The sequence below is a fragment of the Triticum urartu genome, chromosome 5 (genome assembly GCF_003073215.2).
Source record: "Triticum urartu cultivar G1812 chromosome 5, Tu2.1, whole genome shotgun sequence".
Classification (NCBI taxonomy): Eukaryota; Viridiplantae; Streptophyta; class Magnoliopsida; order Poales; family Poaceae; genus Triticum; species Triticum urartu.
Genome location: NC_053026.1, coordinates 615,851,549 through 615,876,547, shown reverse-complemented (window position 1 = coordinate 615,876,547; position 24,999 = coordinate 615,851,549). Strand labels below are relative to the sequence as shown.

The window sequence follows — 24,999 nt, the reverse complement described above, 5'->3', positions numbered from 1 at the left end:
AACCCAACAGACACTTTCGGAGATACCTGTAATGTACCTTTATAGTCACCCAGTTACGTTGTGACGTTTGGCACACCCAAGGCACTCCTACGGTATCCGGGAGTTGCACAATCTCATGGTCTAAGGAAATGATACTTGACATCCGGAAAAGCTACAGCAAACGAACTACACGATCTTTGTGCTATGCTTAGGTTTGGGTCTTGTCCATCACATCATTCTCCTAATGATGTGATCCCGTTATCAATGACATCCCCATGTCCATAGCCAGGAAACCATGACTATCTGTTGATCAACGAGCTAGTCAACTAGAGGCCCACTAGGGACACATTGTGGTCTATGTATTCACACATGTATTACGATTTCCGGATAATACAATTATAGCATGAATAATAGACAATTATCATGAACAAGGAAATATAATAATCATTTTATTATTGCCTCTAGGGCATATTTCCAACAACAAAAACCACACTCAAGAAAACAAGAACTGCCATAACTTCTGCATATGAGCTCCGAATTGAGCAAACTCAAGCTTGTTGGAAACAAGACGACGAGTAGCATCAAAACAGCGACTGGTTATAGTAAGAAGAGGAAGGGGAGGTATGCCTAACAAAAATAGGAGTGAAACCTCCAATCGAGAAGAACCGGCAAAACCTCCAACATCGAAAACATCATAGAAGATGCAAGCGAACTCCGTTTTCGATGAACTCAAGCTTGTCAACAAGATGACCGTAAGCTCTAAGACTCACAAAGAGAACCAAACAAGAACCAAGAAAGATGATGCAAGGATGCAATGGTTTGAGCTCTCAACGAACGATACGATCAAGCTACTCATTGAGAGCCCCCCTTGATAGTATGGCAATCGATCCTATAACCCGGTCTCCCAACTACCATCATGAGACCGGTAAAATAGAAAACCTATCAAGGGAAAACCTTTGCCTTGCACATGGTCCACTTGAGCTAGATGATGACGATCTTGACTCCCTCAAGTTGGACCACCTTTCTTGATTGTGTTGGCTCGATGAAGACTAGTTGATTGCTCCCCCATACTCCACTATGGGTGAGCCTTTCTTCCGCACATCTTCACAGGTCCATTGTCACCACAAAGGACAACAAGCTTCAAGCATTTGATCTCTTCATGGTGCTCCACTTGAACTTGCACACCGCAACCTAACCCCACAAAGAACCCTCACGAAGACCATGGGTTAGTACACAAAGCGTAATTGACAATGCTTACCATACCATGGGATCACTTGATCCCTCTCGGTACATCTTCTACGCTTTGTGGGTTGATCATCTTGATTCACTCTTTAACTTAGTCTTGATCAACCTCTCACAAGACCAATCTTTAGGTAATTCCTTGAATAGCACCTTGGTCGACACAAACTCTCCTTGAAACCAACACATGTACTCCAAGAAAAGCCTATGGACAAAACCTTCAAATATAACTCAAGGCAACCATTAGTCCATAGAGATTGTCATCAATTACCAAAACCAAACATGGGGACACCGCATGTTCTTTCATAGCATGGCTCGGGCATTTCATCGAACACCTCATGTGCATAGGAGGTGAGCTAGAGCACCCAAATGCCCTCTCCTCGCCGGCCAGAAAAAACAGAGCACTGTGGAGTGCTCTGCTGCGGCGACGGGGTATATATAGGCAACTCATTTGTCCCGGTTCGTGGCTGGAACTGGGACTAAAGCCCAGCCTTCTGTCCCGGTTCGAGCCAAGAACCGGGACCAATGTTTGTGGGCCAGGAGCGAGGCCCATTGTGTTGGGGAACGTAGTAATTTCAAAAAAAATTCCTACGCACACGCAAGATCATGATGATGCATAGCAACGAGAGGGGAGAGTGTGATCTACGTACCCTTGTAGACCGACAGCGGAAGCGTTAGCACAACGCGGTTGATGTAGTCGTATGTCTTCACGGCCCGACCGATCAAGCACCGAAACTACGGCACCTCCGAGTTCTAGCACACGTTCAGCTCGATGACGATCCCCGGACTTCGATCCAGCAAAGTGTCAGGGAAGAGTTCCGTCAGCACGACGGCGTGGTGACGATCTTGATGTACTACCGTTGCAGGGCTTCGCCTAAGCACCGCTACAATATTATCGAGGACTATGGTGGAAGGGGGCACCACACACGGCTAAGAATATGATCACGTGGATCAACTTGTGTGTCTAGGGGTGCCCCCTGCCCCCGTATATAAAGGATCAAGGGGGGGGTGCGGCCGGCCAGGAGAAGGGCGCGCCAGGAGGAGTCCTACTCCCACCGGGAGTAGGATTCCCCCTTTCCTAGTTGGAATAGGATTCGGGAGGGGGAAAGAGGAGAGAGAGAAGGAAGGGGGGCGCCGCCCCCCTCTCCTTGTCCTATTCGGACTAGGGGGGAGGGGCACGCGGCCCAGCCCTGGCCACCTCTCCTCTCTTCCACTAAAGCCCACTAAGGCCCATATACCTCCCGGGGGGTTCCGATAACCTCCCGGTACTCCGGTAAAATCCCGATTTCACCCGAAACACTTCCGATATCCAAATATAGGCTTCCAATATATCAATCTTTATGTCTCGACCATTTCGAGACTCCTCGTCGTGTCCGTGATCACATCCGGGACTCCGAACAAACTTCGGTACATCAAAATGCATAAACTCATAATATAACTGTCATCGAAACCTTAAGCGTGCGGACCCTACGGGTTCGAGAACAATGTAGACATGACCGAGACACGTCTCCAGTCAATAACCAATAGCGGAACCTGGATGCTCATATTGGCTCCTACATATTCTACGAAGATCTTTTATCGGTCAGACCGCATAACAACATACGTTGTTCCCTTTGTCATCGGTATGTTACTTGCCCGAGATTCGATCGTCGGTATCTCAATACCTAGTTCAATCTCGTTACCGGCAAGTCTCTTTACTCGTTCCGTAATACATCATCTCACAACTAACTCATTAGTTGCAATGCTTGCAAGGCTTATGTGATGTGCATTACCGAGAGGGCCCAGAGATACCTCCCCGACAATCGGAGTGACAAATCCTAATCTCGAAATACGCCAACCCAACATGTACCTTTGGAGACACCTGTAGAGCACCTTTATAATCACCTAGTTACGTTGTGACGTTTGGTAGCACACAAAGTGTTCCTCCGGCAAACGGGAGTTGCATAATCTCATAGTCATAGGAACATGTATAAGTCATGAAGAAAGCAATAGCAACATACTAAACGATCGGGTGCTAAGCTAATGGAATGGGTCATGTCAATCAGATCATTCATCTAATGATGTGATCCCGTTAATCAAATAACAACTCTTTGTCCATGGTTAGGAAACATAACCATCTTTGATTAACGAGCTAGTCAAGTAGAGGCATACTAGTGACACTCTGTTTGTCTATGTATTCACACATATATTATGTTTCCGGTTAATACAATTCTAGCATGAATAATAAACATTTATCATGATATAAGGAAATAAATAATAACTTTATTATTGCCTCTAGGGCATATTTCCTTCACATTGGTCCTGGTTCGTGCCAAGAACCGGGACAAATGGGCCCAGACGAATCGGGACCAATGCCCACGAGGCCGCGGCCGGCCCCTGGGCTCATGAACCGGGACGAATGCATCCATTGGTCCCGGTTCGTGGCAGAACCGGGACTAATGGGCTGGCCGGGCCCGAACGAAAGCCCCTTTTTCTACTAGTGCCTTGCCCACGTATATAAAGGAGGGGGGAGAGGCCGGCGGCCAGGAGGGGCACGCCATGGGGGGAGTCCTACTTGGAATCCTAGTCCAAGTAGGATTCGCCCCCCCTTTTCCTTTCTCCACCGAAGGGAATAGGAAGGAGAGGGAGAGGGAAAGGGAAGAGGGGTGCCACCCCCTCCTCCTTGTCCTATTCGGACTCCCTAGGAGGGAGGCGCGCGACCACCCCCCGTGGGCTTCCCTCTCACTCCCTTAGGCCCATGTTGGCCCAACACTTTCCCGGGGGGTTCCGGTAACCCCTCGGTACTCCGGTAAAATACCCGAATCACTCGAAACCATTTCGATGTCCAAAAACAACCTTCCAATATATGAATATTTACCTATAGGCCATTTCGAGACTCCTCGTCATGTCTGTGATCTCATCTAGGACTCCGAACAAACTTCGGTCACCAAAACACATAACTCATAATACAAATCGTCATCGAACGTTAAGCGTGCGGACTCTTCGGGTTCGAGAACTATGTAGACATGACCGGGACACATCTCCGGTCAATAACCAACAACAAAACCTGGATGGTCATATTGGTTCCTACATATTCTATGAAGATCTTTATCGGTCAAACCGCATAACAACATACGTCATTCCCTTTGTCATCGGTATGTTACTTGTCCGAGATTCGATCGTCGGTATCCTCATACCTAGTTCAATCTCGTTACCGGCAAGTCTCTTTACTCGTTCCGTAATGCATCATCCCAAAACTAACTCATTAGTCACATTGCTTGCAAGGCTTATAGTGATGTGCATTACCGAGAGGGCCAGAGATACCTCTCCGATACTCGGAGTGACAAATCCTAATCTCGATCTATGCCAACCCAACAAACACCTTTGGAGACACATGTAGAGCATCTTTATAATCACTCAGTTACGTTGTGACGTTTAATAGCACACAAGGTGTTTCCTCTGGTATTCGGGAGTTGCATAATCCCATAGTCAAAGGAATATGTATAAGTCATGAAGAAAGCAATAGCAATAAAACTTAATGATCATTATGCTAAGCTAATGGATTGGTCTTGTCCATCACATCATTCTCCTAATGATGTGATCACGTTCATCAAATGACAACACATGTCTATGGTTAGGAAACTTTAACCATCTTTGATTAACGAGCTAGTCAAGTAGAGGCATACTAGGAACACTTTATTTTGTCTATTTATTCACACATGTATCAAGTTTCCGGTTAATACAATTCTAGCATGAATAATAAACATTTATCATGATATAAGGAAATATAAAATAACAACTTTATTATTGCCTCTAGGGCATATTTCCTTCACATATGTTGTGGATTTATTAGTATAGTTTTTTTGTGAATGAAAATTTGTATTACTCAACCACCAAGATTACAATCAGTAGAGGCTAGTTCAACTACTACAGAGGGGCCAGAACCAATCCAAGTCATAGTTATACCCTCAGTTCGAGCAAATTTTGTTAGGCTATCACTAACCTTATTTTATAAGCGGCTAACATGAGTAATACAATTTTCATGAAGGGACAAGTGATATCCAATATCTTTAACTAAAGAAGCATAAATGGATCTATCTTGGTCTCATCCTTGGATCATCTTAACTATAACTGAAGAGTCCATCTCAATCATAATCCAAGAGATCCCTCCGCTAGATTGCCAAGGACAATCCTTCCATATAGGCACTCAACTCTGCCTCCAACGCTTCACGGCACGAGAATAAATTCCTGCAAGCAGAAAATATGATACTACCATTGGAGTCCCGAAGTACCATACATGCTCCTGCCCTGTTATCAGCAAAAGATCCATCTGCGTTCAGTTTGACCCATCCAGCCGACGGAGCAACCCGGTGGACTCACGCTCTGAAGCGGTTCCTTGTAAAGCATATGGTCGTAATAAATGACAGATTTTCCTTCCAAGGGGTCAATATTGGATTCACCTTGATTACTATTAAGGACTCTAGATAGCTGACGGGAAATTTCTTGGACACTTCAAGCGGAGGTGGCTTTTTTAGATGAACTCACATTCCAAATGAACCAACAATACCATAAAGTCATGAGCAGCCTGCTTCTTTCAATCTCATGTAGGGGATCCAACACTTGGAATAACCATTCCTTCCCAGCATTCATAACCTGATCGACAGTCGGAAGATGCCAAACATCTGTCATGTATTTCCAGTATTCACGAGCTCTTGGGCATCTACAAGATGGGTGGAAGTTATCCTCAGGTTCTAAACCACACACAGGGCACATACTAGTAGTCTCAAGTGTTCTCTTGTGTTTATTTTTCCAGGTTGGTAGGGAGTCCGAAACAACACGCCATGCAAAAGTTCGAATTGTAGGTGGCACTTCAGCAGACCAAATGTTCTTCCACAGCACCCTTCGGCCATCTGGAGCTAAACTTGAGGCCGTGTCAATGGCTCTATTTGCTTCTTCGAAAGCGAAATCATATGCACTTTTTACAAAAAAAGACCAAGTTTGCCCGCCCCCCAAGCCAAAGTATCCGCATCATGCCTTGGAGATGCTCTAATTTTCAGAATCTCACTCACATCGCAAGGCAGAAAATAGTTGGCCAGTAGATCCATGTTCCATGACCCATTGTCATTTAGGACCTCAGAAACAAAGCGAATACGATAATGTCGTTGAGGAGATATTGGTTTAAAAGAATGTGGTCTTGAACTCGGAATCTAGTTATCCCTCCATACCCTTATACTTGATCCAATACCAACCCTCCACACGAGGCCTTTCTTGAGCAACCGAAGACATAAGTGATTGCTTGACACGAAGATGAGGCATTGCCCGAAAAACTTTATCTTCAAGTTTGCCTTCGGGGTAATACCTGGATTTAAGCAACCGGACGCAAAGGCTATTCGACCTATCAATAAGTCTCCATGCTTGGTGCCCTAGGAGTGCTTGGTTGAAGAGCCTATAATCACGAAAACCAAGTCCGCCTTTGCATTTGGTTTGAAGCAAATATCCCATGCCTTCCAATGTACTTTCCCCCGCCCTCTTTTAGACCCCCAATAAAAGTTCCTAACCATTCTCGTTAGGTCATCACAAACAGAAAAAAGAAGCTTATAAACACCCATAATGTAAGTTGGGTACAACTTGGGCCACTGACTTAATTAAAACCTCTCTGCCAGGTTGTGCAAGCCACCCATCTCCTTATTGGATTAACCTCTTCGTGAGACTTGCTTGCAAATTTTGGAAGCACCCCTTAGTCATACACCCTTCTGGAGTATGGAGCCCAAGTATTTCTCTTCAAACGCTGGCATAGTGACATTTAACACAGCCCTAACATCCTCCTAGTTGGCGATCAGGCATTCTTGGCCAAACATAATTGAACATTTGTTAAAATTCAGACTTTGTCCCGTGGCACTTCCATATAAGTCGAACACCCCCTTTACCTTTACTGCTTGATCATGGGTAGCTTCAGAAAAATAACAATGTATCATCCGCAAATAGCAAATGTGAGATCCCAGGTGCTCTACGACAAATTTTGATGGGAATGATATTTCGAACATTAACCTCATGTTTCAAGATGGAAGATAGACCGGCAACAACAAATAAGAATAAGAACGGTGATAGTGGGTCACCTTGCCGTAGCCCTCGCGACGGGTGCAAACAAATCGAAGAGGGTTCCATTTAATTTAACTGAATACCTCATCGATGTGGCACACGCCATTATGCAGTCCACCCAACGATGAGAGAAACCCAACTTTTGCATCATTTGCTTCAAGTCTTCCCAATAAACTCTATCATATGCTTTTGACATATCTAACTTGTATGCACAAAAAACTCTTTGACGGATGCGGGGGGCTACGACCGTGGTCGCTGGGAGCGGGAGATAGATAGAATGAGGGCAGATTGTGAAAATACGCTGGGCCACTTGTTTTTCATTTCCTGAAGCTGACATTAGAAAAGGAAGCGCGAAAGGGAATTAACAGTGATATGTACTCCTACTAGTAGTTGTAGTTTTCTGGAGCAGATATCGTGGTCGATTCAGGCCGTTTGATGGAATGGCATGGCATGCATGCCAATTGTCAAGAGACGCATCAAGCTCGGCAGAGAAAGAGAAAGGAAGCTCTCGACAGAGACGTTAGCATACCATAATGTCTCTTCTTTTTAATCAAACCCTGAGCCGAGTTGAGCCGAGCTGCAAGTGTGGCAGTCAGTGGCGCCCATGATTTGTGAGGATGATTACCGTTCTCTCTGGCTCTGGGGTTTGTAACGGAATCATTGCCGACAGAAAGGCACGCGGCTTCCAACGAAAAGCGCGCCGCCTCTGGTCCACGCCACCACTCCGGCTGCCTCCCTCCCTGCCGGTTAAACTATCCGGCCACCGCGCGCGCCGTGCATAATAAACAGCCACTGGAGACTGGACCAACAAGGTTACCGATCGGTGTGGGCACTTATACATTACACACTCTTGATAATTGCTGGATCGGCGTACATGCCGGTACGTGCGTGGTACTGGCACGACGGGCGCACGCAACCACCACCTAATCATCGTCATACCGAGGCATGTGTACCAGCACGTACACGCGTGTCGTGGCGTACGCAATGCAATGTAATGTACCGTACCCACGCCTGCTGCTGCATGCTTAACGATGGACGGAGCAACGTCGCGGCCGCCGTGCTGCGCTCCGCTCCAACGAAACGAAGGAGCAAAAAAGAGTGGGGAACAGCGGTCCGGACAGCGACGGAGCCCGCGTGCCGCCGATCGCCAGCGAGCCGGAGGAGGAGATTCCCCCACACCCACCCACCTCCTATCTGCTGCTATGCCCTGCCGCCCATGCGCGGCCAGCGATCCACCCGGTTCCCCACCCAAACCTGCGCTTTGCCTTTGCAGTCGCGACGCGCCTGGATGAACAATCCTCGTCTGCCTTTCAAAAAAAAAAAAAACAATCCTCGTCTGGGCCACACGCGCACCACGCCTCGCCGCCCTTTTCCCAACCCGATCTCCCCCATCATCATCTCACCTCCCCTCACCCTAGGCTTGGAGGTTTGACCCCTCCCTCGCCCCGGAAAGAAAGCAGTTTTTCCGCCTAGATTTCAGCATTTTCCCAGGTAAACCCCCGCGTACCCCGTCCCGGCGCTGTGCTGCGCACCGGACCAACCCGACCGGACCGACGTCAAGCGTCAGGCCATCGCCCGGCCGGCGCGCAAGTACTGGGGAAGTGGCAGTTGGTTCGCCGTGGCACCCGCACATTAACGCGCGCCACCCACCGCCACCTACTCACCGGTTAACCCCCTCCCTTTCTTTCTTTGGACTATACTTAGACCTCATCACTCCCACTGTCCACCGGAGCCGATCCTCGCCCGGACCCCGGAGGAGGAGCTAATGCGCGCCGTGCCGCCGCCGTTGCTCTCGCGATGACCCCCGCCCGCCGATCCCTCGCGCCGCTGGCGCTGCTGGCTCTGGCAGTGCTGCTGCATTGGGCCGCGCCGCGGGCGCTGGTGGAGGCGGCGACGCCGGCGGAGCGGCGGATCCTGCTGGACTTCAAGTCCGCCATCACCGCGGACCCGGACGGCGCGCTCGCGTCCTGGAAGCCCTCGGGCGACCCGTGCGCGGACTTCGCGGGGGTCTCCTGCGACCCGGCCACGGGCGCCGTGCAGCGGCTGCGCCTCCACGGCGCCGGCCTGGCGGGCACCCTCGCGCCGTCGCTGGCGCGCCTCCCCGCGCTCGAGTCCGTCTCGCTCTTCGGGAACGCGCTCTCCGGCGGGATCCCGCCGGGCTACGCCTCCCTGGCGCCCACGCTCCACAAGCTCAACCTCAGCCGCAACGCGCTGTCGGGCGAGATCCCGCCCTTCCTCGGCGCCTTCCCCTGGCTCCGCCTGCTCGACCTCTCCTACAACGCCTTCTCCGGCGAGATCCCGCCGGGGCTCTTCGACCCCTGCCCCCGCCTCCGCTACGTCTCGCTCGCGCACAACGCGCTCCGGGGCGCCGTCCCGCCCGGCATCGCCAACTGCTCCCGCCTCGCCGGCTTCGACCTCTCCTACAACCGCCTCTCCGGCGAGCTCCCCGACCAGCTCTGCGCGCCGCCGGAGATGAACTACATCTCCGTCCGAAGCAACGAGCTCTCCGGCGGCATCGCCGGCAAGCTCGACGCCTGCCGCAGCATCGACCTGTTCGACGTCGGGAGCAACCGCTTCTCGGGCGCCGCGCCGTTCGGCCTCCTGGGCCTCGCCAACATCACCTACTTCAACGTCTCCTCCAACGCCTTCGACGGCGAAATCCCCAACATTGCCACCTGCGGCAGCAAGTTTTTATACTTCGACGCGTCGGGGAACCGGCTCGCCGGCCCGGTTCCGGAGAGCGTGGTGAATTGCCGCAACCTGAGGGTGCTGGATTTGGGGGCGAATGCTCTTGCCGGAGACATACCACCAGTGATCGGGACATTGCGGTCGCTTTCCGAGCTCAGGCTCGCCGGCAACACAGGCATTACCGGTTCAATTCCCGCCGAGCTTGGAGGAATTGAGATGCTTGTCACACTCGACCTTGCCGGCCTTATGCTCACCGGAGACATCCCGGTGTCCCTGAGCAAATGCCAGTTCCTGCTTGAGCTGTGAGTGTTCGTTCAGTACTCAATTTCATCCAATTCGTCCAATGCTTTGATGCATGATGACTAACTGAACTGAATCATTGCAGGAATTTGTCTGGCAACAAATTGCAGGGAGTGATCCCGGACACCCTCAACAACCTGACTTACCTCAGGATGCTCGATCTTCACAAGAACCAACTCGACGGGGGCATTCCGGTGTCGCTTGCTCAGCTCACCAACCTTGATCTGCTAGACCTCTCAGAGAATAGACTGACTGGGCCAATCCCCTCAGAACTTGGGAACCTCTCTAAGCTGACACATTTCAACGTGTCCTTCAACGGTCTCTCCGGCATCATACCTTCTGCTCCAGTCTTGCAGAATTTCGGCAGCACAGCCTTCATGGGAAACCCATTACTATGTGGATCACCATTGAACAATCTGTGTGGTGGACAGCGAGCAAGACGATTGTCAGTCGCTATCATAATCGTCATTGTCGCTGCAGCGCTCATACTTATTGGGGTCTGCATTGTCTGTGCTATGAACATTAGGGCCTATACAATGAGGAGTAAGGAGGAGCAGGAAGGGAAGGAGGACGAAGAGGTGCTGGTCTCCGAGAGCATATCCGTCGGATCTCCAGGCCAAACTGCCATCATTGGAAAGTTGGTGCTCTTCACCAAGAGCCTGCCTTCAAGGTATGAAGATTGGGAGGAAGGAACCAAGGCACTGGTTGACAAAGACTGCCTTGTTGGTGGAGGGTCAGTTGGCACGGTGTACAAGGCCACCTTTGAGAATGGGTTGTCCATTGCCGTGAAGAAACTGGAGGCACTCGGAAGTTTGACAAACCAGGATGAGTTTGAGCATGAGATGGGGCAGCTTGGTAACCTCAACCACCCCAATCTGGTCACATTCCAGGGTTACTACTGGTCGTCCTCGATGCAATTGATCCTGTCGGAGTTTGTGACCAAAGGGAGCTTGTATGACCACCTCCATGGGAACCGTCGTCGCGCGTTTTCCAGAAGTAGCAGCGGAGGTGAGCTCTCCTGGGATCGGAGGTTTAAGATTGCACTTGGAACGGCGCGTGCACTCGCATATCTTCACCATGACTGCCGACCACAAGTCTTGCATCTCAACATCAAGTCTTCAAACATAATGATAGATGAAGAATATGAAGCCAAGCTGTCTGACTATGGATTTAGAAAGCTGTTGCCTATTCTAGGTAGCTTTGAAGTGAGCAGATCTTATGCTGCCATCGGGTACATTGCCCCGGAGCTAGCATCCCCGAGCTTGAGATACAGTGATAAGAGCGATGTATTTAGCTTTGGGGTGGTGTTGCTTGAGATTGTGACAGGGCGGAAGCCAGTGGAGAGCCCTGGGGTTGCTATACATGTGATTTTGCGCGACTATGTCAGAGAGACACTGGAGGATGGTGCTAAATCGGACTGCTTCGATCGGAGCCTGAGGGGATTCATTGAAGCCGAGTTGGTCCAAGTGCTCAAACTAGGCCTGGTATGCACTTCCAACACACCATCAAGCCGACCAAGCATGGCGGAGGTGGTGCAGTTCTTGGAATCTGTTAGGACTAATTCTTGATGTTCTGCTATCTGGAACATAGTAGCAGAATAGGATGTTAAAACAGGAAAAGGGTTTTCTGATTTTTTTTAACAGATGAAGATCACATTTCTTCTTTAATTCTTTATTATTATTATTGTGGCCCCAGTCCTTTTGTAAATGTGTTTAGATTTGTCTGCTCATTATCTATACTTTTTTTTAGATCTGTTTGCTGAATAAATGGCTATTTTGGTCGAATCACTAATTCCTCAGGATCTCCTCTTACTAATTTTGTACCAAGTAGATATCCTCCTTTTATCTATGCATGCATGCAAAATGCCAATGCAAGAGCGACCGCTCTGATTGGGAAATGGGAACCTTTTATCTTCATGGTCAGACCTACTCCTTTTATTTGTGGGATCCAAAGAGGAGTTGTTATTGTCCAATGGTGTATCAACTTTTATCAAGCTTGTAGCTGCAGGTTCAGCAAAGGGAACAGTTGAACTAACATTTTTGAAGCAGGGGCAGCTCATCTAACCCACAATATCCTTCCCTACATATCCCAGCACTAAATACAAGATTTGCAGCAGTCCAGATTTCATCCCCAACCCACCAATACATTCCAAATGGCCGAGGAGTTCGAGCTGCCTGAATTCAACCCGAGGGAGCGCGCCAAGCAGCAGATTTCGGTGCCATTTCTGTGGGAGGTGAAGCCCGGCGCGCCGAAGAGGGACTGGGCGATCTCCACCAAGCCATCACCCACAGTCTTCTCATGTCCATCCCCGGCCAAGCTTGTTGTCAGCGTGCCATTCCAGTGGGAAGAGAAGCCTGGGAAGCCCCTACAAGACATGTCACGCTTCCATGCACCGTCCGATCGTCATGCCGGCTTTTCGGTATCTCCTTACTCACTGAACCCTTTTGTGGCCGAAGATGATGAGGAGTACACGCTGGGGTTCGACCTGGAAGCGTTCGGGTTTCCCGACGACAGCAAGGCGTCCACCGGCGCCGCGGATTATGCGGACGGGTCGAGCCGCCATGGCGCCTGGTACTCGTTCTCAGAGTCGGAGGACTACAGCAACTCGAGCGGGAACACCTCTGCCCGGGAGTCCCAGTTCCCCCGGGCGCCGTCGGAGCGGAGCTGGGAGGTGGCCAACGATGATGACCATGAGCTGACCACCAACCGGCAGAGCCCTCTGAGGAGCGCCTTCACGCTGGAGGAGCTCATGATGCTGAGCCGCAAGCTGGGCGGCGGGCAAGGGTTCCCGGCCGATGTCAGGAAGAAGAGCCTCTCCCCCTCGCTCTCCTCCGTGGTAATAATGCCGTACACACTTCACACTTTTACACTGAGCTTTGCTTGATTAGTAGTACATCTGCACCAGTTAATAGTTAATTGGACAGACTACACTGTGCCCCCAACTGCTCCTGTTAATGGGCAGTGATTTGTTTGTCTGTCCCTCATGTTGCTCTGCTGTTCTTTCCAGGAGCTCATCAAGAAGTTTTTAATTGTGTGTTCTTAGTGAGTGGGCGGCTCCGTGGCTGCTGCGGGCACATGGGCGAGCTGTACCGTGTGCGCATGTGCGTGTGGGTGTGAGGTCTGAGTGAGATCCCTGCATCTGATTGATCGGGGAAGAAGCTCTGCGAGGCTGGATTGCTTGCTTGCTGGGAAGTAGAAGCCTACTTACTAGCTGGCCTGCGTGCTGGTGCTGTACTGTTGTGTTGTGTCTCCGAAGGAAGGAATCTTGTACTCTTTTCCCGGTGTTTGTTTCAAGATAAACAAACGCTGGGTTTCTTTCTGTATCAGGTTGCTGTTGCTTCTTGTATATGTGGAGATTCTGCTTCTTGTTCATTTGTGCATCTGTTTGTTTGAGACGGAGCAACAAAGATTTTGTGGTGGATTATTTTGCAACTAGCTCGATCTGTTTTGTTAAGGAGAATGTATATATACATGCACATGCACATGGTGAGGAAAAGGAAGATAACCAAGTTCTCGTTCATATTCAGGAATCTTGTCTGTGTGCAGCCCAATGCTAACTTGTAGTGGGAATTTTTAGTAGGATATATGAGGGAAATGATGATAAAAAAAGGTAATCCAGACACAAGGCTGTTGGAATTTGGAAGAAATATAAAGATGGAGATAATAAAAACATGACAAAAATATCGCTAGAAGGAGGGCTCGAACCTCCGACCTTGTGGTTAACAGCCACACGCTCTAGCCAACTGAGCTATTCCAGCTTTAGTAACTATAGCACCAGAGACGTATTAATAGTATATTGATCTATGGCTACCTTGCCAGGACACTATTTGACACGGGCGCATGTGCATGACCGCACCCGCTGACACAAAATTGCACTGGCCATTGCCACGGGCACGAAGCATTTTAAATTCTCCCTCAAATCTTCATAACTCCCTAAAAATCATTATTTTAATTTATCTAAATAGTCCTTTCCCTAAAAAATTTAACTCCTCAAAACATCGAGGGTAAGGCATCTCCAGGTCTTGATAATTCGATAACGCCAACTCATTAGCATTGTACAAACCATAACTACATTGCATACATACTATAATACGTACCAAATCGACGTCAAACTAGCCCTTGGATCGATCTACATACTAGTACATGCTAAATACTACGTAGCTCTATTTACCGTGGAGGCGGTTAAGGCCCTGTTCGGTAATCACCTGCTTCTGGAATCTACGGAACGGGAAAACTGCAACTCCGATGTTTTAAACTGCAGCTCCACCAACTCCTCTCCCAGAGTTATGGAACAAAGTGATACCGAACAACGCCTAAGATACTCATCAAACTTTAAACTGAAGCCGCTGTCCTAGTCGAAGGATGAGTTGAAAGCGGATGGGACATCGATCACCCCACGGGAGGCGGCGATCTCGTTGTCTTGACGGTGGCTAGACCAGATGGCTTCTTCTCCTTCTCCTTGTCCTCTGAATCATCTAGCAGCTCGTTGAGCTCACTGTAGTATGCGTTGTTCTCAGCGTCATGGCGAGCGAGCTTGGCGCGGTTGTCTTAGACCGCACACTCATCTTGGATGGATCCAAATAACGCCGTGTCGATAGTGATGTACTCGTGGTCGATGCACTCGGCCTCCCGGTGCTCTTCCGTCACCTTGTCCTCCAGCTCTTCCGCTCGAGGGACTATACCGCCATTTTCCAGGGAGCGAGCTTCAATGGAGGCGGCGTTGCCCAGGTCCCAAAGAGGCGGACAACGACGACATCATAGTCACACGCCGTCTCCTCTGTCGTGTTGAAAGTCCTAAGCCATTGGCGGCCGAAGTCCTTGCAACCAATCAAAATGTTATTTTCAAAAGCATCTTGGTGCTTTTTTTCACGTTCTCCATGAATGTCATCCAATGATGAAACTTTGCAACCAATCAAAACGTTTGCCAATGTTTTTTTTTATCTTTTTCAATTCTACTCTTCACCCGAGCTCACATGAACTCGGGATCAGAACAACAATTTCGGTCCAGCAAGTGAAGGATACTTTAGAGGTACAAAAGCTATATTTTTAGGGGCTATACGTTTTATGAGAGCAAGATAGTGCTTAACTCCCTAAAACATACTTTATCTCCTTAAATGTAGCTGTTAAGGGATATGCTAGAGATGCCCTAACTCCTCAAAAGAGTTACTTCCTACTCAAATTTTAGCAGGATAGGCACCCCTCACAAACCGACAAACCTACCCATGCAGCGCCTCATTTTTGGGGGGCTAAAAACTCAGCCGCCTCTCACCTCCTCCCTAACAGCACCTTAGATCTTCCCGTCCTCCTTAACGACCCCCTGTGCACCCTGATCTCCCCATACCTTCTTTCGTCCTGATACGTCTCCAACGTATCTATAATTTTTGATTGCTCCATGCTATATTATCTACTGTTTTGAACATTATTAGGCTTTATTTTCCACTTTTATATTATTTTTTGAACTAACCCATTAACCGGAGGCCCAGCCCAGAATTGCTGTTTTTTTTTGACTATTTTAGGGTTTCGAAGAAAAGGAATATCAAACGGAGTCCAAACGGAATGAAACCTTCGGAAACGTGATTTTCTCATCAGATAAGATCCAGGAGACTTGGACCCTCCGTCAAGAAAGCCACGAGGCGGTCACGAGGGTGGAGGGCGCGCCCCCCTAGGGCGCGCCCCTGCCTTGTGGGCCCCTCGAAGCTCCACCGACGCACTTCTTCCTCCTATATATATCGACGTACCCCCAAACGATCGGGGACGAAGCCAAAAACCTAATTCCACCGCCACAACTTTCTGTATCCATGAGATCCCATCTTGGGGCCTGTTCCGGAGCTTCGCCGGAGGGGGCATCGATCACGGAGGGCTTCTACATCATCATCCAAGCCTCTCCGATGAAGTGTGAGTAGTTTACTTCAGACCTACGGGTCCATAGTTAGTAACTAGATGGCTTCTTCTCTCTTTTTGGATCTTAATACAATGTTCTCCCCTCTCTCGTGGAGATCTATTCGATGTAATCTTCTTTTTGCGGTGTGTTTGTTGAGACCGATGAATTGTGGGTTTATGATCAAGTCTATCTATGAATAATATTTGAATCTTCTCTGAATTCTTTTATGTATAATTGGTTATGACGGTGTCCTGGACTAGGGGGTACTCACCACGTCGTCTCCCGATCTATTAGATTGGGCCGAGGACCCCCATGGCCGTATACTCATGGGCCAGTTCGGACAACTGCCGCATACATGGAAGATTCCACAAGACTTGGTGATCAAGACAAGGACTCCTCCCCACCGGCGTATTCGGCTAGGACTCTTGTTATCCTAGGCCTGTGGTGCATTATATAAACCGAGGCCAGGCTAGTCGATAAACAATATATATACAATCATACCATAGGCTAGCTTCTAGGGTTTAGCTTCTCTGATCTCGTGGTAGATCTACTCTTGTACATATCATTAATATTAATCAAGCAGGACGTAGGGTTTTACCTCCATCAAGAGGGCCCGAACCTGGGTAAAACATTGTGTCTCCTGCCTCCTGTTACCATCCGGCCTAGACACATAGTTCGGGACCCCCTACCCGAGATCCGCCGGTTTTGACACCGACATTGGTGCTTTAATTGAGATTTCCGCTGTGTGATCGACAAAGGGATCAATGGCTTGCCCACTGGTCAGCTGCGACGCCGACATCTTCGTCGCCGGCTCAACTGGTCACCTTGGCTCGACCGAGGACCGTGCTCCATCTCCGATCGTCATATTCGGACGGGAGCCTTCTTCAACATCAACTCCGATCTCTATCATGATCATAGAGGAGTCATCCATGGAGCTTGAGGGCTCAACGTCAACATTGCCCTCGGGCGGCCGTGCTGTTTTTATGGACAGCGAACTTGTATTCGCCGTCACCACCTCCTCGAGCGTCGGTTTGACGATTGCTTCGGTTGAATAGTGCGGAATTACGTCTACAACAGCCATGCAAAATTTCGTCGAGTTCCGATGGAGGAATCTCCGACAATCTACGATATACCGGAGCCCTGTCAAATCTGGACGGGAATCTGGACGAGTTTAGGGCGTGGTCTCTAGAGCCCAGCTCAGAGGTACTTTGGAAGATCCAACCGTTCATCTACTGTGGAATTCCCATATCTACCACCCCTCCAAATTTCAGCTCGATCCGACGGTTCAAACTCCGGGAACCTTCTGATGAGTGGACCAATTTTCGGATCCGTTTTCTGCGCGAATACGGATCCGACCCGAATTCATGTTTTTTTATGAACGTGATATTGGACAACCTTTTTAGAGGAATTCTCTTCTAGGGTATTGTGCGTTGTTTTTAAACACGTGTCTGTAAAATTTTAAGCCTCCCATGAGGTCATCTTCATCATCATGCTGGTGTTAAACCAGTCCGGCAATATTGCTCCAAGACTGCCGACCTGCGCTAGACACGGAGTCACTTTGTTGAGCCGAGCTCAACTTCTTCGGATCATCATCTCGGCAAGCCGAACAAGAGTCCAGCATCACGAAGGATAAATCATCACCAACATCGCCGCCCCACAGATTACACGGAGCGGGCATACCGGCATCGCCGCACGGTCACTTCATCAAGCCGGCATCGACCACGTCACGACCTGCATCGGCAGAGCCGCACTATTGCTTCTTCAAGCTGGTGTCCATCATGCCGACCTACTTCGACTCATCGGCTGACATCGAGGCTTCGACATCTCAGCTGGACCGGGGGCTTCGCCATCTCTTCATCAACCTACTCCGGAGACTTCGGCGTCACTAGCCTACTAGCTCTGTCACGTTAGCTGGACCGAGGGCTTTGCCTCGGCAAGCCAACCTTTGCCAGCATCGCCATGCCGTCGCTTTATCGCCCATCAGGCAATGGGTGTGCGGATCGAGTCCCAATTTTGGGAATCACCTTTCTTCGGATTGCTACAACGGGAAAGTATCTAGTGCTCCCAGGCTTGGGGTGCTCCCGGTGCTCCAAATGTCCGAAAAACATTTTTAAAATGTTCAAAAAATTCTGAAAAAATGCGGTAGATCGACGGAACATCGATGTCTCTTGTCACAAAATTTCAAATCAAAATTCGAAACATTGCTCGAGATACAAAAATGACTAATTTTTGTACATAACATAAGTTGGGCTTTAGTTTTGGCCCATTATCACATTGATGTCAAATTTGTCATTTTTGTATCTCGAGCAATGTTTCGAATTTTGATTTGAAATTTTGTAACAAGATACATCGATGTTCCGTCGATGCGCTGCATTTTTTTCAGAATTTTTTGAGCATTTTAAAAAATGATTTTCGCATCGGAGCACCGGGAGCACCCTAGGCTTGGGAGCACTAGATACTTTCCAACAAATAAACCAGGTGCTATTAATCCTACTATTTTTTGCTTGTTTGGGCTCATTTTTCCCAATAAATTATTACTCTGGTTTGTCCATCATATATACGCAGGTCTATCAAATGGTGGCCTCATTAACGAGGCCACATGGTGGTTCAGTCACTTTCCGTATATAGTCCGGCGAATGCCGCATTCGGAACTCGGACCGACCTGTGAATTCAGGCTTTGCCACGCCTTTACCGCATCACGCCGACGCCCAGCATCGACATTGACTTTGGTGCCAGGCCATATTTCTTTTATTACTCACTTTGCATAAATTATTTATTATGCAACAATTTTTTTAATTACTATTATTACTATTATCTCCGGTTTGCACTATTTTTTGTGCACAAGAAAATGATCCGGGGACTTCGGCGTCACTCTGCCGGTCTGCATTGACCGTGCTATGTCACCACTTCGGCGTGTCGAGCTCTCCGCTCCGCCACCTCGGGACCGGCTTGGGGGATGGAACCTTGTCCCACATCAATCTCGGACCGCGTCATCAATGCCGAACACATTAACCAGCTAAGTCACTTTCATGCTCAAAATTTTAATTTTTAAGTTGTGTTCGGTTCGACCAAACATTATACTTTTTTCGAAAAAAGTTGCTTGTAAAAAATCTCCTTGTCAAAACTTTGTTTGCGGCATGGAAATTCAAATACCCCGTTTACTTGGGGGCTTCCTTCATGAAGCTTTTTCCTCTTGCATATGATTATACTTGTACGGCTTCGTTCCTTGTTCGTGTATTACGCCACAATATGCACCATATTGACTTAAGCGATTTGCAAGCTGGGTTGCCTGGCTCCTGTGCTTACCCCTATGTTCCCGATTGTTCGGCTAGGGAGTAAAGGGAGCACCTCTGCGATTGTCACGACCGGGTCCTCCGAGCTCTGACCTCAGACTGGGTGAAGCCAAAAGCTAGCGCTCTTATTGTTTTCAATCATGGTCGGCACACAACGGAACTCATGAGTACAAAAAATCTATTGCACAAGTCTCATAGCAATAATGAGCACCGAAGAAAGGTATCGGTGGGGGTACTATTTTCTTCGAAGATGCTTCTTACACTTCGTCTGTAATATAGCATAACTTCCCTGAGCGCGCTTTGTCTATTACAGCCTTATGGCCCGGTTACCTGGTTATTGGAAACACTATCGATATTCTCGACAGGTGGAGTACATAACACTTTTCGGTCCTTGACCGAAGAGGGAGAAGCCGACGGTCGGTTAAGATGCGTTTAAAGTTCGGTTGAACAGAGATATGATATAAGTACTTCGGTACATACAATCATTATACATAAAATTCTTTTACCCAAGTCACTTGGGGGCTCTTAAAATTTATATAAGCTATTTTATAGTAAATGTGTTTTCTTCTTGGTCGTTGCAAAGTCTTTTTCTATCGCTCCTTTTTCGACGTGAGTGTGTGGTCAATAGCCAGATAACCCATTTTCTCTCTAGTGACCGCTCGAGTTTAGTCGCTAAACTGGTCTAACGAGAAGCACTCCGCCTTCGGGATAGGAGGCTGCAGCCGTAGGCTGACCCTCTTGAAGTCTTGAGATCGGATGTGTAATATTAATGCACGACAGAAGCAATATGCATCGGTTTCGAATTGTGTCTTCGGTCAATAGTTGGGTTGCCCGGCTCCTGCACTTGCTTCCTACGTTCCGCTTTGTTCGGCTAGGTGTGCAAAGGGAGAACCACTGCAATTGTGCTTCCAGCTCACATGGTTAAGCACCTCAGTGGAGAAAGCCAAAAACTGACTGTCACAATAAGCGTAAACTGGTCAGTGATCCGATGACTGTGTTAAATGATGGGCCATTCATAACAATGGCCGAAGTGTTTACGGCTTGATCTTGACTGTAGCCGAACACTACCGGGGGCTATTAATTGGCCTCCCAAACTAAATCCTCGATATTTTGCTCTTACATTAGAGCTGAGGTTTCGTGATCATGCTTAGCATGACAACCCAAAGAAAGGAACCGATAGCAGGACTATTTTCTTTGGAAGACATTTCTTATGTTAAACAGTAATATAAAATATCTCTCTGCGTACCTTTGTTTATAAAACCATATGGCCAGATTGCCTTGTTTGTCGTAAATCTTTGCCCTCATAAAGGCTTTATAAAGTAGGACAAACACTCCTCGGCTACTAGCTGAGGAGGTGGAAGCCGATGGTCGGTCAACAAAGTTTTGTACAATGCGGGTCCGAGAATTAATGACGTAAAGTACTTAGATACATAGAGTCATTACACATAATTTGTGATTTTACTATGGATATCGATTCTTAATTCGGCCACCCGTGCCCGCATTAAGGCTCGGGGGCTATTGGGCTTCGTGCTTATTATTTACAAATATTAAAGGGGCACATCGATCCCCTGATCTGGTGTTGCCATCCGACCAGTGTCTCGGGGGCTACTGCATTGCCTGTCCAATGCAGAAAATTTTATGTGCAATATAGTTTCTGAGGAGATTTTGATCCTCAGGTTGGTCGGCCGCACCCAACCTGAGTCTCGAGGATTGAGCACGCCGCTTTTAGTGTCCAGAAGTATTCTGCCGAGCTAGGACTTGATCCTCAGGACGATTTTGCAAATCAACCTGAGTCTCAACGGGTATTAGGATCAGCGGTCTTAAGTCATCCTTCAGGTGCATCTCAGGTTTTAGACCGATACACACCTTGAGGGCTACTGGCTATATATCTCGACAGAGAATAAATTGCACCAATAAAAAATATTGACAAAAAATCGGCCCACAGTCGGGGTGGTGCACCACCTCGGAAGCAGTCCGGCATAAAGTTCGGGCGCTAGTGGCTGGCTCCATAGAGGGCATTTCCGGCATTAAGCTCGGCTAAACTCCTTCAACTTTTTTGTACCAAGATGATCTATGACATCTTGGATATAGTCCGGCGTTGGAGGTCGGATACATTTTGGCGTTGGAGCTTGGACACAGTCCGGCGTTGGAGCTCGGATACATTTCGGCGTTGGAGCTCGGAAGTAGTCTGGCATTGGTGCTCGGCTGCAAAAGATACCTCGAATGCAGTCCAACGTTGGAGCTCAGACGCAAGAGGACACTGCCTCCCGGGAACAACTTCAAAACCCGAGATGTGGCATAAAAATAACAAGGCATTGATAAAGGCCGGAAACTTAAAGGGGCTCCTCGGATACCCGACGTATAAACTTGTCGAATGCATTTCGGCGATCCTCAAGATCGAAGATGAGAAGATTTGTTGAACCAGTTCTCAAGACCGACAACCGAAGATGAAGAATAGTTCGGAAGAATCGAGGAGCATCCCTAACTTGAAGACCGGTTCAGGGGGCTACTGACGGTGTCCTGAACTAGGGGGTACTCACCACGTCGTCCCCCGATCTATTAGATTGGGCCGAGGACCCCCATGGCCGTATACTCATGGGCCAGTTCAGACAACTGCCGCATACATGGAAGATTCCACAAGACTTGGTGATCAAGACAAGGACTCCTCCCCACCAGCGTATTCGACTAGGAATCTTGTTATCCTAGGCCTCTGGTGCATTATATAAACCGAGGCCAGGCTAGTCGATAAACAATATACATACAATCATACCATAGGCTAGCTTATAGGGTTTAGCCTCTCTGATCTCGTGGTAGATCTACTCTTGTACTACCCATATCATCAATATTAATCAAGCAGGACGTAGGGTTTTACCTCCATCAAGAGGGCCCGAACCTGGGTAAAACATTGTGTGCCCTGCCTCCTGTTACCATCCGGCCTAGACGCATAGTTCGGGACCCCCTACCCGAGATCTGCCGGTTTTGACATCGACAGGTTATCTTTGCAAGTCTCTTTGAATTATCAGTTTGGTTTGGCCTACTAGATTGGTACTTCTTGCCATGGGAGAAGTGCTTAGCTTTGGGTTCAATCTTGCGGTGTCCTTTCCCAGTGACAGAAGGGGTAGCAAGGCACGTATTGTATCGTTGCCATCGAGGATAACAAGATGGTTTTTTTATCATATTGCATGAAACTATCCCTCTACATCATGTCATCTTGCTTAAGGCGTTACTCTGTTTTTAACTTAATACTCTAGATGCATGCTGGATAGCGGTCGATGAGTGGAGTAATAGTAGTAGATGCAGGTAGGAGTCGGTCTACTTGTCTCGGACGTGATGCCTATATACATGATCATACCTAGATATTCTCATAACTATGCTCAATTCTGTCAATTGCTCAATAGTAATTTGTTCACCCACCATAGAATACTTATACTCTTGAGAGAAGCCACTAGTGAAACCGATGCCCCCCGGGTCTCTTTCTCATCATATCAATCTCCATCACTTTATTATTGCTTTGTTATTACTTTGCCTTTTACTTTTCACTTTGCATCTCTATACCAAAAATACCAAAAATATTATTTATCATCTCTATCAGATCTCACTTTCATAAGTGACCGTGAAGGGATTGACAACCCCTAAGCGCGTTGGTTGCATTGAGCTATTGTTTTTGTGTAGGTACAAGGGACTTGAGCGTAGCCTCCTACTGGTTTAATACCTTGGTTCTCAAAAACTGAGGGAAATACTTACGCTGCTTTGCTGCATCATCCTCTCCTCTTCGGGGAAATCCAACGCAGTGCTCAAGAGGTAGCAAGAAGAATTTCTGGCGCCGTTGCCGGGAAGTCTGCGCAAAAGTCAACATACCAAGTACCCATCACAATCCCTATCTCCCGCATTACATTATTTGCCATTTGCCTCTCGTTTCCTCTCCCCCAATTCACCCTTACCGTTTTATTCGCCCTCTCTCTCTATCCTCCCTCTCTTTCTCTATTTGTCTTTTTGCCCGTTTGCCTTTTTGTTTGCTTGTGTGTTAGTTTGCTTGTTTGTCACGATGGCTTAAGATAATACTAAATTGTGTGACTTCACCAATACCAACAACAATGATTTCCTTAGCACTCCGATTGCTCCTCTTACCGATGCTGAATCTTGTGAAATTAATACTGCTTTGCTGAATCTTGTCATGAAAGATCCGTTCTCCGACCTTCCTAGTGAAGATGCCGCTACCCATCTTAATAGCTTCGTTGATTTGTGTGACATGCAAAAGAAGAAAGATGTCGATAATGATATTGTTAAATTGAAGCTATTTCCTTTTTTGCTTAGAGATCATGCTAAAGCTTGGTTTTTATCTTTGCCTAAACATAGTATTGATTCATGGAACAAGTGCAAAGATGCTTTTATCTCTAAGTATTTTCCTCCCACTAAGATCATCTCTCTTAGAAACGATATTATGAATTTTAAGTAACTTGATCATGAACATATTGCACAAGCTTGGGAGAGAATGAAATTAATGATACGTAATTGCCCTACTCATGGTTTAAATTTGTGGATGATTATACAAATTTTTTATGCCGGATTGAATTTTGCTTCTAGAAATCTTTTAGATTCGGTTGCGGGAGGCACTTTTATGGAAATCACTTTACGAGAAGCTACTAAACTCCTAGATAATATTATGGTTAATTATTCTCAATGGCATACTGAAAGATCTACTAATAAAAAGGTGCATGCGATAGAAGAAATTAATGTTTTGAGTGGAAAGATGGATGAACTTATGAAATTATTTACTAATAAGAGTGTTTCTTCTGATCCTAATGATGTGCCTTTGTCTACTTTGATTGAGAATAATAATGAATCTATGGATGTGAATTTTGTTGGTAGGAACAATTTTGGTAATAGCGCGTATAGAGGAAATTTGAACCCTAGGCCTTATCCTAGTAATCCCTCTAATAATTATGGTAATTCCTACAACAATTCTTATGGAAATTATAATAAGATGCCCTCTGATTTTGAATCTAATATTAAAGAATTTATTACTTCGCAAAAGAATTTTAATGCTATGATTGAAGAAAAATTGCTTAAGATTGATGATTTGGCTAGGAACGTTGATAGAATTGCTCTTGATGTTGATTCTTTGAAACTTAGATCTATTCCACCTAAGCATGATATCAATGAGTCTCTCAAAGCCATGAGAATTTCCATTGATGAGTGCAAAGAAAGAACCGCTAGGATGCGTGCTAAGAAAGATGCCTTTATAAAAGCGTGTTCTTCTAGTTCCTATGAAAATAATGATGAAGATCTAAAAGTTATTGATGTGTCCCCTATTAAATCTTTTTTTTGCAATATGAATCTTGATAATGATGGGACTGAATATGATCCACCTTTACCTAGAAGGCGTTCTAAGAATTCGCGAATCTTTTGATCTTGATGCTAAATTTGATAAAAGTGGGATTGAAGAAATTAAAACCCTAGATGTTGCTAAACCCACTATTATGGATTTCAAGGAATTTAACTATGAAAATTGCTCTTTGATTGATTGTATTTCCTTGTTGC

The 24,999-nt window shown here is 47.3% G+C and overlaps 2 protein-coding genes and 1 non-coding gene across 3 annotated transcripts; 2 read left to right on the top strand and 1 right to left on the bottom strand.

Annotated features, from left to right (window-relative positions):
- Positions 1–8,731: 8,731 nt before the first annotated feature.
- LOC125511278 (probable LRR receptor-like serine/threonine-protein kinase At1g12460) lies at positions 8,732–12,075 on the top strand. The gene is made up of 2 exons (XM_048676605.1): positions 8,732–10,286; positions 10,370–12,075. Exons 1-2 carry the CDS (start codon positions 9,094–9,096, stop codon positions 11,850–11,852), a joined length of 2,676 nt encoding a protein of 891 aa, XP_048532562.1. The 5' UTR covers positions 8,732–9,093; the 3' UTR covers positions 11,853–12,075.
- Positions 12,076–12,226: 151 nt separating this feature from the next.
- Positions 12,227–13,718, top strand: LOC125511279. Its single transcript, XM_048676607.1, has 2 exons — positions 12,227–13,120; positions 13,292–13,718. Exons 1-2 carry the CDS (start codon positions 12,437–12,439, stop codon positions 13,325–13,327), a joined length of 720 nt encoding a protein of 239 aa, XP_048532564.1. The 5' UTR covers positions 12,227–12,436; the 3' UTR covers positions 13,328–13,718.
- Positions 13,719–13,968: 250 nt separating this feature from the next.
- TRNAN-GUU lies at positions 13,969–14,042 on the bottom strand. Its single transcript has one exon. It is a non-coding gene; the product is annotated as a tRNA-Asn (tRNA).
- Between the last annotated feature and the right edge of the window lie 10,957 nt (positions 14,043–24,999).